General features: G+C 41.9%; 1 protein-coding gene across 4 annotated transcripts in view; it reads left to right on the top strand.

Annotated features, from left to right (window-relative positions):
- Positions 1-4,027: 4,027 nt before the first annotated feature.
- pcdh7b (protocadherin 7b) overlaps positions 4,028-16,328 on the top strand; it is a 415,236-nt gene continuing 402,935 nt past the window's right edge. Inside the window, exon 1 of one of the 4 annotated variants that reach the window (XM_063043321.1) lies at positions 4,028-8,992. In XM_063043321.1, the coding sequence (XP_062899391.1) occupies positions 5,876-8,992 (3,117 nt within the window). In that variant the 5' untranslated portion in view covers positions 4,028-5,875. The remainder of the gene's footprint in view (positions 8,993-16,328) is intronic. The other 3 variants (XM_063043325.1, XM_063043323.1, XM_063043322.1) reach the window with 3 other exon arrangements.

Genomic DNA, 16,328 nt, shown 5'->3' with positions numbered 1-16,328 from the left:
AATGGACTGAAATTAATATTATGGCCATGTAATATCTTTATATTTCTACCATTTTTACATTCAACTACTTGCATTGCAGTACTGAAATCATACTCTGCCTTTCAAATCTATGTAGTATTTTACTAATCTCTTTCTGTTTTTGCAGTACAGTACTTTACAGTACTTTCATGAGTTTATTGGATATTGATTGGGAGCAGACAGGAATAAACTGCAAGACTAAAGGAAAAGGAAAGGAGTTGGGATCAGATTATATTGCTCTTGCACTCAGAACTTTCTGTATAGAATCTAACACTTGCACTTCCCTGGATTCGCAGAGATTTTAATTGCACTCAGATCTCTTTCATAATAGTGGTTCACATAATTTATTATCACAATTATTAAACTAAGCAAAAGCTGTGATTTTAATTAAAGATATATCATCTATGTTACCCATCTCTTTCTATAACCCCATGGTAAGTTTTGTCTTATAATGGTACTATTTGAATGCATGATGCTGTTCTTTTTCCGTGGTACTTGCACTGGATATTGACCGCATTATATATAGAAACAATTCAAATCAAACGACACTTAAAGGTTAAAAACTCAGGACATATATCTCAACTGACTCTAAATGTTCCCTGTGACAGATAGATGTCTCTTCTATGATGGCACAGATTTTTTTTTACAAATTAGAGGTGAATCTGTTTTACCTCTTTAGAAGTGATGTCTATCAATAGTACTGTTCCCTGTTATCTTTATGCACCAATTCAAAAGTGAAATCTTTAATGTGTCAGGAAGGTAATGGGATTTAAACAAAATTGTTACCTTTAAAACAAAATAGATCTAAACTATTTTATATATTTAACCTTTTATTATAATAATCAAGTGCCCTAGCAGTAGAAAATAATGGAAATATTTTGTATATCAAACTAGCATCAATGGAGAAAGAAAGAGATAAGTTTACAATACAGGTTGAAGCCTTTCACTAGAATAATTTTCAATATGGCTATTTCAAGTTACCTTTGCTTTTATTTCCAGTATTAATGTCCAAAGGACTCTGTTCTTACATCATAGTTGCTTACAAATTTTAGCTTGAACAATTATAAATAAGAATCATGTGTTTTTTTAATCACAAGGAGCATGTTTGGAATTCAATCATGGCTCAGATGCTGTTTCTACCTTTTAGATAACTAAGTTCTTTAGAGGCCATTTTCTGGCTGAAATAAGCTTGCAGCAAAATTGTTTATAAAGTTGGATTAATTGATATCAATTTAGTAGGTTCACCAAAGGAGTTCAAAAGAGTGGCTGGTATAGGAAATAAAAAAAATTGCATCCAGTGCATTTAAGTTTGATCATATGAAACATTTTTCTGCAGCAAGTTTGTTTTATTTCCACCCGTTACTGCATAGGGATAATGTTCTTTACATTATCCATTCTGCAAGTTCAACTTCAATATGCGTTGCTGAAAAGAAATGGTTAGTGTTTTACTGATAAATCTGGTCACCAAAAAAGTAATCATTTAAAAATCAAGCAGCAAATCTGATTACACTTTGCTTTAGGAGTTCTTTCTATTAAGCTTTTCGGAAGGTGAAGTACACAATTATCTATATATTTCAGCATAACCTGTCTTTTTTCTTTCATGGCATCATCTTGTTTTTATCTGTACCACCTTCTATCTTTCAATGCTGATATTCCTTACTTTCTATTTAGTCTTATACTGCTCATGAAGAAAAACAAATTAAGCAGATTAAGGGGTGAGGCAACAAAACGGAACCACAAAACAATACATTACTGATTTGAAACATTCCATTCCTACAAATAGCCTTTCTAAAGGTCAGCTTCACTCTGCTCATAATTGCAGAGAAGATACAAATAATCATGGGTTGGCTGAAATGTCAATTGCCAGGTTTCGACTTGTGACTAAATGCAACAAAAAACACGAGTTCTGTCAGATTTATGAGACTTACCTGTGTATTTATCTTACAAAAACTTTCGTATTCCACCTTAGTTTCTGTACAACTATTTGATTAAATGCATTGCTTTCATAAAAGTTAATCTATTCTATAAATGTCTTCCTCAAATGTTCTTTAGGTGGTCATCCAAGTGATAAATTTTTGTGCATTCACAATAATTAGTTTTGATGATTACTCACTCTGCCTGAGGGTCCTGCCCTCTTACAATCCTTCTTACATCCGACGATCAATCAAATACATAGGATAATCAATAGCAAGCACAGATACCTGATCCAGTTTGTGATCATGGGTGGGAACATAGGTGATAGTTGTTTTGCTTGCTGGCTCAAAGTTGTGAAATCCACAGTGGATCTACAACCAATCAAAAGAGATAATTCAACAAAACCTATGTAGCAACACCAAAGAAAACTTACCATTATAAAGTCGAATAGAGATATATTTGACATAATGTTTATTCTCAGCCTGATAACTCATATGCCTTCACCTACTGAGCGATTGATAATAATTGAAATTGCTAATCTGATCATTACAGGGTTATACTTACCAATCTGATATATTATATATAAAACATACATTTTAAGTTAATTACTGTTTAATGTGCCTATTTCCCTTAAAGCCAAGAATCTATGTTATACTTGGTAGTGTTCCAGAGGTTCATGGTAATATCTAAAATCCAACAATTGTGTGTAAATATTACAGCTAAAAGCTTTAATTGCTAAGCAGTCTAACACCACCACCGTCATGGATGGTGCAACAGTGTATTATTGTCTTCGGCATTAAGAAACCACATGTGCATTCAACAACAAAACTGCACAACCCTAATGTTTCTCTTTTGCATAACATTTCAAAAATATCAACTTTGCTCTTCAGCGCTAGGGTCACAATTTAGAAAACTAAACTGGACTACTATTTAGAACTTGGCTACAATTTGCATATTCAAGATCTTGATTGCACGATTCTGGTCACATCGACGATGAATTGAGTCTACGTTGATTAGACTGCGTAGTCATCTGACCTTTCAGTTTAAGATCAATTACAACTAGAGTACTGCCGTCCACTGTTTATCAATGACCATAAAGTTGAAAAACGAGTTATTAGATCGCGCCTTACTAAAGCTATGTCAAACACTAGCAGCTCAAAAGGCCAACGGTGCGTATTCCTCGTTTTAATTAAAATTCTGATTCATTGATAGCGCCGTTTCTACATCCTGCCCAGAGCCGCTCATGCATAAGAATGCAAATCGCACCGAAAGTTACTTTGATATTTAAATATAGCCACTGATATTAAATAGTCTTCGAACCGATTGTTAGCATCACATTATAGTTGTTTCACCGAATACCCAAGCCGTTTAAAGATCCTTTATTCTGTTTTGGTTTTGTACAGGCTATGTATTAAAAGCTTCAATTATGATGAGCGGCAACTGATGAGGTGGGTGAAACAATATATCCTGATTTTCAACCTGGCAGGTTTTTCTCTCTTTTCCGTTATTTTTGCACACATTAAGCCACGCTCTTTCGGCAACGTCTCCTTGCTTTCGCTGAGATTTTTTTTCTGTCTCTGTCATCACTTTCTGACTGTCACCAAAAGCTGCCCCACACCTCTGCTCCCTCCCCTTGTTGCGCAGGCGCTGCTCAGTGCTGCCGCAGCCTGACTGCGCTCCGGCCGCTCCGGCACTGCGCTCTTCAACACTCAACTTTCGTCCGGCAACTGCAGCTCCCCACAGCCCACATCGTGCGTCTCCTCCCGGCTCCCTCTCGAAAAAAAGTCACGGTAATGATACGCCACCCGCCGCTGCAGCAACCTCTCCTTCAAAACAGCAACATTTCACTGAAATGTAATGGAAACACAGCTATGCGTTTGGTTTTAAACCCGAAGGTGTCTTGTTAAAGCGTGCTTTGTTTTACACATATGTATCACCGACTCTCGAGCGCTGGCTTTGCGGGAAAGAGGCACATAACGAAAAGCTTAACCTTTATCATATTTATAAATAAATAGTTTCCTTAACCAAATGCTACGTATATATGCACATCAAACTCACATTTAGCCTCGGTCTGTCTTTCTCAGACAAATATGAGCTTTTACTACCCCTACTGTGTCTGTATAAAAGACGAATTTTAAAACCACGCATTCTCTAAAAGCGAAGGGGGTGCTAGTTATATGTTTAATTGAATATGCAAATACACACATATACATTCTTCACAAATAGCAATCTACTTTCGAGAAGCTGCTTCAGACGGAAGACTAGTAACCGAACGCACGGCATGAGATAAAACAGGAAGAGTATGTGGAAAGATTTTAAAATGCCACTAATCTGCTCAGGAAGAAAATTACGTTGAATTAAAATGAATAGAACGGCTGGAAAAATGAAGCAAATGAGGGAAAAGATTGATGATGTAGAAAAAAAGGAAGCTCTGCATTTCCTGACCGTGCATCAGTTCCTTTTTACTCGTGTAGGTGACGCTACCTCAAATGAGTCAGAAAACTCTCACATTCACCCACACTCCGAGCGGGATGGCATACAAAAGAGGGAGGGAGCGAGAAATCGGAACTCTGCTGTTAACCTGAATCCACAGCCAACAACGTGCAGATATAGGAGGGAAAGCGTCGGAATTGCAGATCTCCAGCCCGAGGGAGAGGACGTTATTGCTTCCACTCTGTTATAGACTCCGATCCTTTGAGAAACATCGGCATTGGAGCCGGATTTGCGCTATAACCTACAGCTACAGTCTGAATGCAGAAGGGTGAATTATATGGGGAGGGCAAACCCAACTTCAACTGCAGGAATAGCAATGAACTACTCAGCAGACCAAGACTAATCGAATAACAAGGACTTTTCCCCCCTTGAAGTGGAGGATTCAGCACCACAGAAAGGACTGCGTCAGAGAACTAAATACAGTTCAAGGGTTTGGAATCAGAAAACTTGCTGTTGTGAAAGTACGACAGCCAAATCACTCTTTAATTGGTGAGGTTTTGTTTATTCCACTGCCCGGACTCAATCCAGAAGCTATCCACTAGCGGACGCCGTTTGCCTTAAAGATCCGCATCGTGAAATCAGCTCGCTCTCATTCGGATTTCTGATTTATCAGCCAGGATTTCCCAATCCACGTTCAATCCGGACGAATATCTGCACCTAGACGCATCTTGGCAGCTCACCCCCTTGTACCGGTTCTCTGGGCTGAATACGAATAAGAAAGTCATTAGCTGCAATCCTTATTCTGCTGGACTCCTTCCTGTCTAATCTTCTTGGACACGGCGAAAGAGATTGCGTTCACAATAATTTTACAAACGCCCTTTCAACTTTCTGCCTGGGTTCCAGACCTCTTTCCGCTATTCAGTAGCTGTCTCTCGAGCCAGTCAGGAACGGGCGAAGAGGAGGGGAAGGGGAGGGAGAGGAAGGAGAGAAGAGAGAGTGAGTGTGAGAGAGAGAGAACGGGCGAGAGAGAGAGAGGGGGTGGAGAGAGAGAGAGGGAAGAGTGTGCAGAGAAAGGGAAAGACTGCAATAGCAAGGTTGGGGCACTCAGAGTGCTGCACACACAGTTCACAGTAACCACTAGCATGCAGGTAAAGAAGCACCAACTGCGGATGCAGGGCAAACTTGGAACAACGTGAATGAAAAGGCACGTCCCAAGCACTAAAACGGATTCAGGTGACCATTTTTATTAAATGTTTCTCCTTTTCTGCGTCGTTGTCCCACAAACTGCATTCGTTTGACCGGAATAGAGTGAGTCAGTTTGAAGAAGAGGGATGTCAAAGCTAAAGCGGTGTTTCTGTGAGTCCCGATGCCGGTGAGTGTTTCTGCAGATCACTTTATTGAGTGTTGCCGGACTGTTGAAACGGACAATAGGAACCGTGTTCAGTGCAATTAATCTGTGGAGGGAGAGAGGTGGTGGTGGTGGTGGTGGAGGGGGAAAATACTTGGAGAGATGAGTTTCTGTGTACCACTGGCGCTTTTGCTGCTGACCGCCGCCGTCCTGGTGAGCGCAAAGCAAGCGCTCCGCTACCGGATCACCGAGGAGGGAGCAGCCGACGTGCGGATCGGCAACGTGGCCAGCGACTTGGGCATCGTGGCGGGCTCGGGAGAGGTGACTTTCAGCCTGGAGTCCGGCTCCGAGTACTTCAAGATCGACAACATAACGGGCGAGCTGAGCACTACCGGCCGGCGCATCGACCGCGAGAAGCTGCCGCAGTGCCAGCGCATCTTCGACGCGAACGAGTGCTTCATCGACTTCGAAGTGTCAGTGATCGGTCCGGCGCAGAGCTGGGTCGACCTTCACGACGGCCAGGTGGTGGTGGACGATATCAACGACAACGCTCCCGCCTTCCCTTCGCCCGTGCTCACGCTGACCGTGGAAGAGAACCGGCCGGTGGGCACCCTCTACCTCCTGCCCACCGCCACTGACCGCGACTTCGGCACCAATGGCATCGAGCGGTACGAACTGCTGCAGCTGCAAGACGAGAGTGGCCAGGCATCCAGGCGAGGGTTGGAACCGGCGCGGGGAAACGGCGGCAAGGAGCTGACTCCCGGCGGGGGCAGCGACGACCCGGGGCCGGGCGGCAACAATGTGTTTGAGCTCCAGGTGGCCGATACCCCGGACGGGGGCAAACAACCTCAACTGATCGTCAAGGGGGCTTTGGACAGGGAGCTGCGCGACTCCTACGAGCTGAGGCTGCGGGCGAGTGACGGCGGGCGGTCCCCTCGCTCCTCCAGTGCCCTGCTGAGGGTGCTCATCTCGGACGTGAATGACAACAGCCCTCGCTTCGAGCGGCAGCTCTACGAGGCCAGGCTGCCAGAGAACAGCCCGGCGGGCAGCCGCATCTTACAGTTGCGAGCTGGCGATCCGGACACTGGGGTGAACGGTCAGGTGGAGTACGCTTTCGGCGGGGCGAGCGAAGCGGCTCGGCGGCTGCTGCGTTTGGACGAGAACAGCGGCTGGTTGAGTGTGCTGCGCCGGATCGACCGCGAGGAGGTGAGCCAGCTCCGCTTCGGCGTCCTGGCTCGCGACCGGGGCCAACCCCCCCGCACGGACCGGGCCACCGTGCTGCTGGCCATCGGCGACCAGAATGACAATGCGCCGCTCGTTGACATCCGCAAAATCGGGCGCATCGTGGTGCGCGACGGCGCCGCCAGCGTGGCCGAGGACGTGCTGGTGGACACACCGGTGGCTCTGGTGCAAGTGTCGGACCGCGACCAGGGCGAGAATGGCGCCGTGACCTGCACAGTGGTCGGAGACGTGCCATTCCAGCTGAGGCCGGCCAGTGAGACCGACACCGACCAGCAGCAGCAACAACAGCAACAGCAGCCGAGGAAGAAGAAGTACTTCCTGCACACTTCGGCCCCGCTGGACTACGAGTCGGTAAGGGAATATTCTGTAGTAATCGTGGCCGTGGACTCGGGCAGTCCCAGCTTGTCCAGCAACAACTCCCTGCTGGTTAGAGTGGCGGACGTCAACGACAACCCACCCATCTTCCCGCGGGCCGTCTACCGGCTGTCCATCCCTGAGAATAACCTGCCCGGTGACCTGGTCGCCGCTGTGGTGGCCACTGACGCCGACGACGGCAAGAACGCTGAATTAGGCTACTCGCTGGATGCGGCGGCCGCCGGCGTTTTCTCTATCGACCCGGTCAAGGGTGCCATTCGAGCCAACCTGGTGCTCGACCGGGAACAGACGGAGCGGTACGAGTTCCGAGTGATGGCTCGGGACCGCGGCACCCCCTCCCTGCAGGGCAGCGCCACCGTGGTGGTCCAGGTGCAGGACACTAATGATAACGAGCCGCGCTTCATGCAGGACCTCTTCACTTTCTACGTGAAGGAGAACTTGCCGCCCAACAGCCCGGTTGGCATGGTGACTGTAATGGACGCCGACCAGGGCAAGAACGCCGAGATGAGTCTCTTCATTGAAGAGGACAATAATGTGTTCTCCATAGACAACGACACCGGTACCATCTACTCCACCATCTCCTTCGACAGGGAACAGCAGACCACCTACTCTTTCAAAGTGAAGGCCGTGGATGGAGGAGAGCCCCCGAAATCCTCCACAGCTATGATATCGCTGTATGTCATGGATGATAATGACAATCCGCCCACCATCACTTTCCCCAAGAACGCATCTTACACCCTGCTGCCTCCCTCCAGTAACTTAAGGACAGTTGTGGCCACAGTTCTGGCCACAGACAGTGACACTGGCATTAACGCTGACCTCAACTATAGCATTGTTGGAGGAAACCCCTTTAAACTTTTTGAGATTGATTCTGCCAGTGGAGTCATCTCCTTGGTGGGGAAGCTAACCCAGAAGCACTATGGGTTGCACCGGTTAGTGGTGCAGGTTAATGACAGTGGCCAGCCTTCCCAATACACCACTGCAATGGTTCATGTGTTTGTGAATGAGAGTGTCTCCAATGCTACCATAGTGGAGGCTCAGATAGCAAGGAGTCTCCGCACTTCCCTGAAACAAGATATTGCAGGTGACCCAAATTATGAGATGAGCAAACAAAGACTCAGCATTGTTATTGGAGTTGTTGCTGGTGTCATGACAGTGATCTTAATCATCTTGGTTGTGGTTTTGGCAAGATATTGTAGACCAAAAAAAAGCAAGAATGGATACGAGGCTGGCAAAAAAGATCCTGAAGACTTTTTCACACCCCAACAGCATGACAAGTCTAAGAAACCCAAAAAGGACAAAAAGAACAAAAAGGCCAAACAACCTCTGTACAGTAGCATTGTGACTGTGGAAGCATCAAAACCAAATGGACAGAGATATGACAGTGTGCATGAGAAGCTTACAGAGAGTCCTGGCATGGGATGTTATCACTCCATGAATGGTGGACCAGGGAGTCCTGATCTCGGAAGGCATTACAAATCCAGCTCTCCATTGCCAACAGTTCAGCTTCACCCCCAATCACCTACTGCAGGGAAGAAACATCAGGCAGTGCAAGAACTCCCACCGGCCAATACTTTCGTAGGCACAGGAGATAACATCTCAATTGAATCAGATCATTGCTCGGAATACAGCTGTCAGACCAATAACAAGTACAGCAAGCAGGTAAGAAGCAATAATTACCAATATAATGTCTCAGTGCTCGGAGGAAAGAAATCAAAATGCACAATCTTGTTTTAATTTGTTGATATATGCAAATATTTATAATGATGTATGTGCTTTCATAATTGATTTCCGTAAGCCTGTACTGTTACAAAATAGAATTAGAAATTTTTACAATTTCAGATGTATTAATTTTGAATAATTGAAATCCTACATTTATGCAGGTGAATAGATAAATGCGAAGGTAAAAATAACTAAACACCTTCAGGCATTTGTAAGTGTGCTGTTTGGGGACTTCAGCTTGTGTAATGTCACTGTATTCAATTTCATTTTGTGGTTGGTTTTCTTCTCTTTTTCTGCCTCTTTATTCCCTCCAAGTCAAAGAAAATCACTTCCTCACAGATCTAGCTTACATTGACAAATACACAAATATACATTCATGTACTGCTATTCATCAGGTGCAAGGTAACCAAGTAAGAAAGAAAATTTATCTGTGGAGATTTCTTTAAATTGTTGGTATTTGGAACATTAACGTTTAATCATATCACAGTCATTGCTGGTAAAATTCAGGCAATATGGATGCCATTTTGAAAACAATCTCTAGGGATTTCTCTTTACATTTATAAACATGCTTGTCTTCATGTATTTATCATTATATAGATCAGTAAAGCTGCTACATATGATGCTTTAATAACTGTAGAACTGCAGCTCAGATATCCTGGGATGGAGACCATATACAGCGGCATACATGTGTTAGACCTTGAACTCTTATTACCATATAAGCATTTAGGGAAGACATTTATTAGTTTAAATTACCAAAAATATCAAAGGTGTTGGTGATTGATACAATTTAACTACTTCATTAGGATCTGAGAATACCTATCTATGCTTAGTTAGTTTTCTATGAACTTCAAGTAGACACCATTAATCAAAGTTTCAATACTTTGTATAAAGTAGTTTGTAATGTACTATCATGTAGAAATATTTCTGTAACCTTGAAAGTTTTAAAATGATTTTGTTTTTCCACAGTTTTTTGGGAATGTTTGAAATCAGACCTTATTATAAGTTCTATATTGCTATTCGAGCATTTGTAGCATACTAAATGTTCTTCTAAACACTTTAAAATAGAATTCTGACACTACACTGATACGAATGCTTTTAAAGTTCTTACTGTTTTCAGAAATTGAATTTTGTGATTTGCTAATTTTTGTAAATATGTGTTGAATTGTAGGTCAGTCTCTCATACCTAAACTAATAAGAACAAACTACAGAAAAAACATCTGAGCTTTATTGCTCTTCTGGATTTGTTTCTTGTCTTTGGTGTGTGTCAGTTCATTTTTGTTCCTTAGCCACTGACTCCATTTCATAATTGCAAGATGCCTAGAGTCTTAAGTAGACTGTGCACAAACTTGGTGTCATAGTTGACCTCAAACTGAGTTCTGACCACAACCTGCTGGCAACACCAAGTCTACATAATTCCACCTCTAAAACATTGCCTGATCTGCCCTGCCTCAGTTCAGCTACCACTAGAAGTACTTGTCAGTGCCTGTGTTACCTGTGAACTTGATGATTTTAACTGACTCCTAGCCAATGTTACATGTTCTATATTCTCCACAACGTTACGAATATCCAAAACTCAGCTGTGGTGTCCTTATTTGCAAGAAGTCCACTTAAATCATCTCTCGTGCTCATTAATCTACATTAGTCCCAAGTTGCATAATGTCATAATTCTAAAATTCCCACTTTGTTCTCAGATCGCTGCATGGCTGTACTCTCCTTATCCCTGTATTCTCCTTCAGTCCTGTGGCAGTGGAATATCAGCACTTCTCCAGTTCTGGCCTTCTATGTGGTCCTGGCTTTAGTTCACAATTGATGGTTGCTTTTCTGCAGCCAAGACCTTACAATTTGCAATTCTCTTGCTAAATCTCTTTGTTTCTCTATCCCTTTTTTTTAATCTTTGAAGATACTCCATAATAGCTATTTCTTTGATCAAACTTTTGGTCATTTGCCCTGATATTCTCCTTTGACTCAGTTTCAAATGCAGAATGGTGGTCCTGCTGTGAAGTGCCTTGGGATGTTTATCAAGTTGGAATATGCTATACATAGAAGAAGTTGTTTGTTGCATTTATATAGAAACCAGATGTCACAGTAGTTACACATTTTTTATCAATTAGAAATTATGTTAAATGTAGAACTAACTAAATAGAAGTCATACTTTATAATGAAGCCCTTTATACAAACACCAAAATTCAGTTGTATGACTAATTTGCATTCTCTATTTATTAATTTAATTTGTGGCAGGGCAATTGAGGTCAAAATAGCACCTTTGTATATGCATTTGATGTAAGTCGCAGTCTTTCAATGCATGAATGTTGTGCATTGTATGTTTATTTCTCTGTTTCCATGTTAAGTAAATTTACTGTGGTGTTCTTATGGCAGAGACTTTCAGTATAAAAATAACAAAATGAGCTTTAAGACAAGTGTGAGAAATTCTAATCACAAATTGTAATTCAAGTCTGTCCTATTTGTGTTTTGCATTGTAATGCTGTATTAAACAACTTTTGATTAAGGAAACAGATCTAGGTATCACTTTTAATTTGTATTAGTGAATATATCCGTATTTTTTTGAAGTTTTGCAATACAGAAGAAAAGCTGTATATCTACTGACCTTGCAGTGCATGAGTACAAATCTGGGCAGGGAATTTAACAACTTCTCAAAAAGGGATGGAAACTTTTTTGGGGGTTTTAATGAGAACTTAGTTGTGAAACTGCAGAAAGTGAAGTAAAAGACGTTAAATTCAATACAGAATTGTCACATGCAAGAATATACTATGGTGTCAATTATTCTCATGATCGTTTTTAACCTAGGTAATGAACACAATAATGATACTGCGTAGAGCAGAGTGAACTCATGGTGCAGTGATAACTTAATAATAAACGATAAACATACTTCCTTTGAAATATATCTACTAAATGATTACCTGTCGTAAGAAAGCTTAAGATTCACAGGTTAGGCTTTAGGATTGCTGCCTCAAAGGCAAATAGAGGAGTGAAGGTGGATGCTTGTGCAGGAAATGATAGGAAAACCAAAGTTTACTTATAATAACAACAGGAATTCTGCAGATGCTGGAAAGTCAAGCAACACACAAAGTTGCAGGTGAACGCAGCAGGCCAGGCAGCATCTCTAGGAACAGGTACAGTCGACGTTTCCGGCCAAGACCCTTCATCAAGTCCTGACGAAGGGTCTCGGCCTGAAACGTCGACTGTACCTCTTCCTAGAGATGCTGCCTGGCCTGCTGCGTTCACCAGCAACTTTGATGTGTGTTGCTTTACCTACAATAAGTGATGTTAATATACAACAAACTGCACCTCTAAAGGCCAGAACTCTCCCTGCCTGGCATCCATGGAATGTCAACTTAACTACTGAAACTAAAAGATAATCATTTCATTAAATCATTGGCAAATGAAAGACAGTCTCAGAGACTGATCTTGGGAAGTCTTACTACACAATTTTCAAAATGCTTTCGCTTCAAAAATGTCAGTCTTGATGACATACTTGCTGGTAGAAATTTCTGATGAGCAGAGTAGTGACACAGTGCTCACCCAGAATGATGAGTGGGTGAGGCACCTCTGAATTGAGTTGTGCCCTCTTAATACATCCTCCAACTCACAATAGCCTCTCAGAGTCAAGAAAGGGACAGAGTTCACCAGGGTAACTTTGGATTGAGGAGGTTCCTGCTTTGTAAAGCACTGCACTTCCTCTCCATACACCTGTCTTTGAACTATAAGAAAGATTCTAACCTTTGCCTGATTTGGTTGCTCTGTGGTGAGAGGTTGCTTACAAATGTGTCAAACACAGAGGCTGTCTTTGGCTACTCTTACAATCGTCTCTTTCCTATAGATACCACTCTTACAGGGTTTGAAAGGACTTCCATTCTCAAGGATATTGGTCTTAAATGCTGACAGTCAGCTAAAGTGTACCATGAAGGCAGATCTCATTGGGCTAAGCTGCTGCGACCATTGTGCTGCTCACATACAGTGCCTTATGTGCACAGATTGTGTCTCTGCCAATCTACAGGAGAATCTCAGAAGAGTCAAGTGGGGGAATCTTGTCAGTCATGTCTTTAAGGTGTGAATATCCGAGTGCAGCTTCAGGAGTTGGGACTTCATCCCTTTTGATCACCATCAATGAGGATTGGCAGGGGTAAGAAGACCTTCCATCCACAACAAATCCACTTGCTCTTCCTGCAGCAACTACTGATGCTCCTGAGTGTACCTAGAGTGTATGAGGAAGTAGCTACATTTGATGGATGCTCAGCTGTGTGTCTGCTAGAACCAATAATAGATTAAGGTGCTGGCCCTGAATTTACAGCTGTATCTGGGTCTAATACTAATGAAGTGACAATGGATTCTTGGCTTATTTTCCTGGAGTCCACTGGTGCTTGCTGCACTGTGTATCCATCTGTGTTCTGCAATATATTGTTACTGTTTCCCCAGTTCTCCTCACTATCCTCTCTAGGTTTTCCACCACCACTTTCTGCATGATTGTCTTGTCCTTATTTGGACCAACTCTGCCTCACGGCTTCTCTGGCCAGTTTCAGTATCTCACTCCCTTAATATCAGCCTGATACAGAGAGTGAGGGCTGTGCAGCTGGTTTTCTGTTAACTCCTGTTGAATGGTGAGCCACTGATACATTTGGTGCACTGTTCTGCACTTGTCTGCTGTAATTAAGTAGGGAACACCCCAACCATGTGTTTCCAAGTTGGTGACCTTGGCTACTTCTCAAATTCTACTTTCAATGAAGGTTCCTCTTTGGGGTTGAATCTGAAGCAGAGGGTGCATATTGAGGAGGACTGGGTAAAAATTTGATCTGGAGTATGACAGGAAGCTGGTTCCTATCTTTTTAAAGGAGTTCAAGATGGTGCTGGTGAAAGACAGCGATATGTTGCAGGTTTCAAATGTTGAACTTTGATTTCATTCAACCACATCATATTAGAAAGCTTGCACCAACAGTCGATTCTTCAGTCATCTTCCCAGAAAGGTTACCACCATTCTCTAAATCAGCTACTACTTTATGCACCTTTGCCTCTGCTAAGGCAGCCTCAGTTTCATGCTCCTCCTTGACTGCACACAATATAACCTCTACATTAGCTTGCTCCATGTCTATATGTGCTTCTTCTATGTCTGTAAGAGCTTTCTCCATTTGCATTTGGACTTCATGATTATATCCTGTTTTTATTCTTGTCACTTCATCTGTGGCACAGGCTCGTGCTACAAGTGTGCTAATTGTGGTTTGCTTGAGCATTGCAAAGACCCACATTCTGACTTGACTTCCAAGGGTTGGTGATCAATATTACCCTGGTCAGAAACCGATATGGTAGCATGTGGCATTCAGATCTGTATACAGTCCACAGGTGATGTCTTTGAAGACAGGTTATCTTTCCACTCTTTTGCCTTTGCATTGTATGTGTACAGATCTAAGCAGGGAGTTAAGCACGTTCTCAAACATCACCCAAGATGGATGCCTTCTTTAGGATTTTTAATGAGAACTTTTCAAACTGCAGAAAGTAAAAGAAATATTAAATTCAGTACAGAGTCATCACACACCTACCTATACTAATACTATTGATTATGCTCACAATCAGTGTTAATTAAGATCATACACACACAACATTCCATCACTGTGCCATGCAGATCAGAGTGATACTCATACAATATAAGCTGTACCTCTCAATGTTACACAAGTGTGGCAGTGGACAAACCAGAGTACAGAGCACAGGGGCAGAGCCAGGAGGCATTATTACCATAGCAAGCATGGAATCATTTCCAGGAGAGTCTTTACCCAAAGTCTTGGGTTTGGAGAGAATCCAGGAATGATGCTAGACTTAGAAATGACAGTCCTAAGAACAATAAAACAACATTACTCACACTAGAGTTGACCAACAAACTGGCAGCTCCTTGTTGTGATCACAGGGTCTTTATCCTGCATTTGCTGATGGAAAGCAGGTGTGTGTAGTTAGTGGAACCTGTGAATGATTGGAAATTAAACGAGGGGATTGAGGCCCAATTCTTTAGGTAAATAGTAAGGTGGGAGATTGCCGGAAGGGACCATGACACTGGAGGTCAAAACAGTATGTATTATATGAGTTTTCACATTAGATGGCTTTGAAGATGGTAATCATCTTACAACAGGTTTATTTGTTAATCGGTTTTCTCAAGGCCAAAGCTTAACAATTGTATTTGTTCCAAATAAATTGAAAATTTTATGCAGCTATATTACCAGACAAAAACATCAAATAAACTTTGATGATATACATTCTTTGAGCTACTAAGTAACGTTTTGGAAATTTACCTTAGACATAAAGATAAATAAGAAAATCGTCCAATTAGACAAATTAGGCAGGTGTGTATTCTTGTAGTTAGGTGGGTATTTCATTGGATATAAATAATTTAATTAGTTGAAATTCTGCTATTGTATTACAGAAAGAATAATTATACCCTCACTTTCCCTGAATTGGTTAACATGATATACTCTCTTAGTTGAACCAAAGTTGATTCATATCTAAATGGAACTTTAATTTAAGTTGTCTTTTTAAATTTCTACTGCAGTGACGAAACCAGTGTAAAAGGCAAATGATTTCTGCTGAGATGTAAGTTTAGGGTGACACACATGCTCTATAACCTCCTGTGGAGCTCTTGCTTCAGCTTATATCAATGTATAGTATACCATACTTTGAAAAAGAATGTATGACAGCTTTAAGGAGTGTCTTCCCTTTTGCCATTTATTCACTGAATTATAGCTGTAACCAATACTATATAAACCTAGTCTTTATGTTTTTTGAGTATGCTACTTCCAACAAGGCCCCTACAAGTGTGCCCAGTGGTGATGAATTTTAAAAAAATAATTTTTAACCTTTCACTTAAATATTCATATGCACTATCAGGAACTTACATTTAGGAATTGAAAAACACATTATTAGAACATTAAAGAAAACTGTAGAAGCCTTGAAATGTGTGATTCTTGGAGGTTACATGTCTACTGATTGAAGAATTGTGTTCAATAAAACATAAAAGTGAGTAGACAGTATAACTTTCTTTTATTTGTTCACATTTTGTTCTGCAAATTAATTGCAGTTGTATGTGGATTTGAGCTTTCAATTAACTGCATTATCACTGTAGATCTCATTGAAATCAGCAACACAATGTTCTGTATATTTCAGTATTGGCTAAGTCTCTTCATTGCTTTGGGAAGCAAATCACTACATGGTCAACATCCGCACTGTTGGAGCTATAATATGGTCACTCGGCTCTGCTGCACAGGTTATACTGTATTTGTAT

This window comes from Mobula hypostoma, chromosome 3, assembly GCF_963921235.1.
Source record: "Mobula hypostoma chromosome 3, sMobHyp1.1, whole genome shotgun sequence".
Taxonomy (NCBI): Eukaryota; Metazoa; Chordata; class Chondrichthyes; order Myliobatiformes; family Myliobatidae; genus Mobula; species Mobula hypostoma.
Note: the sequence above shows the minus strand (reverse complement) of the source record. Positions and strands in the feature narration are given on the sequence as shown.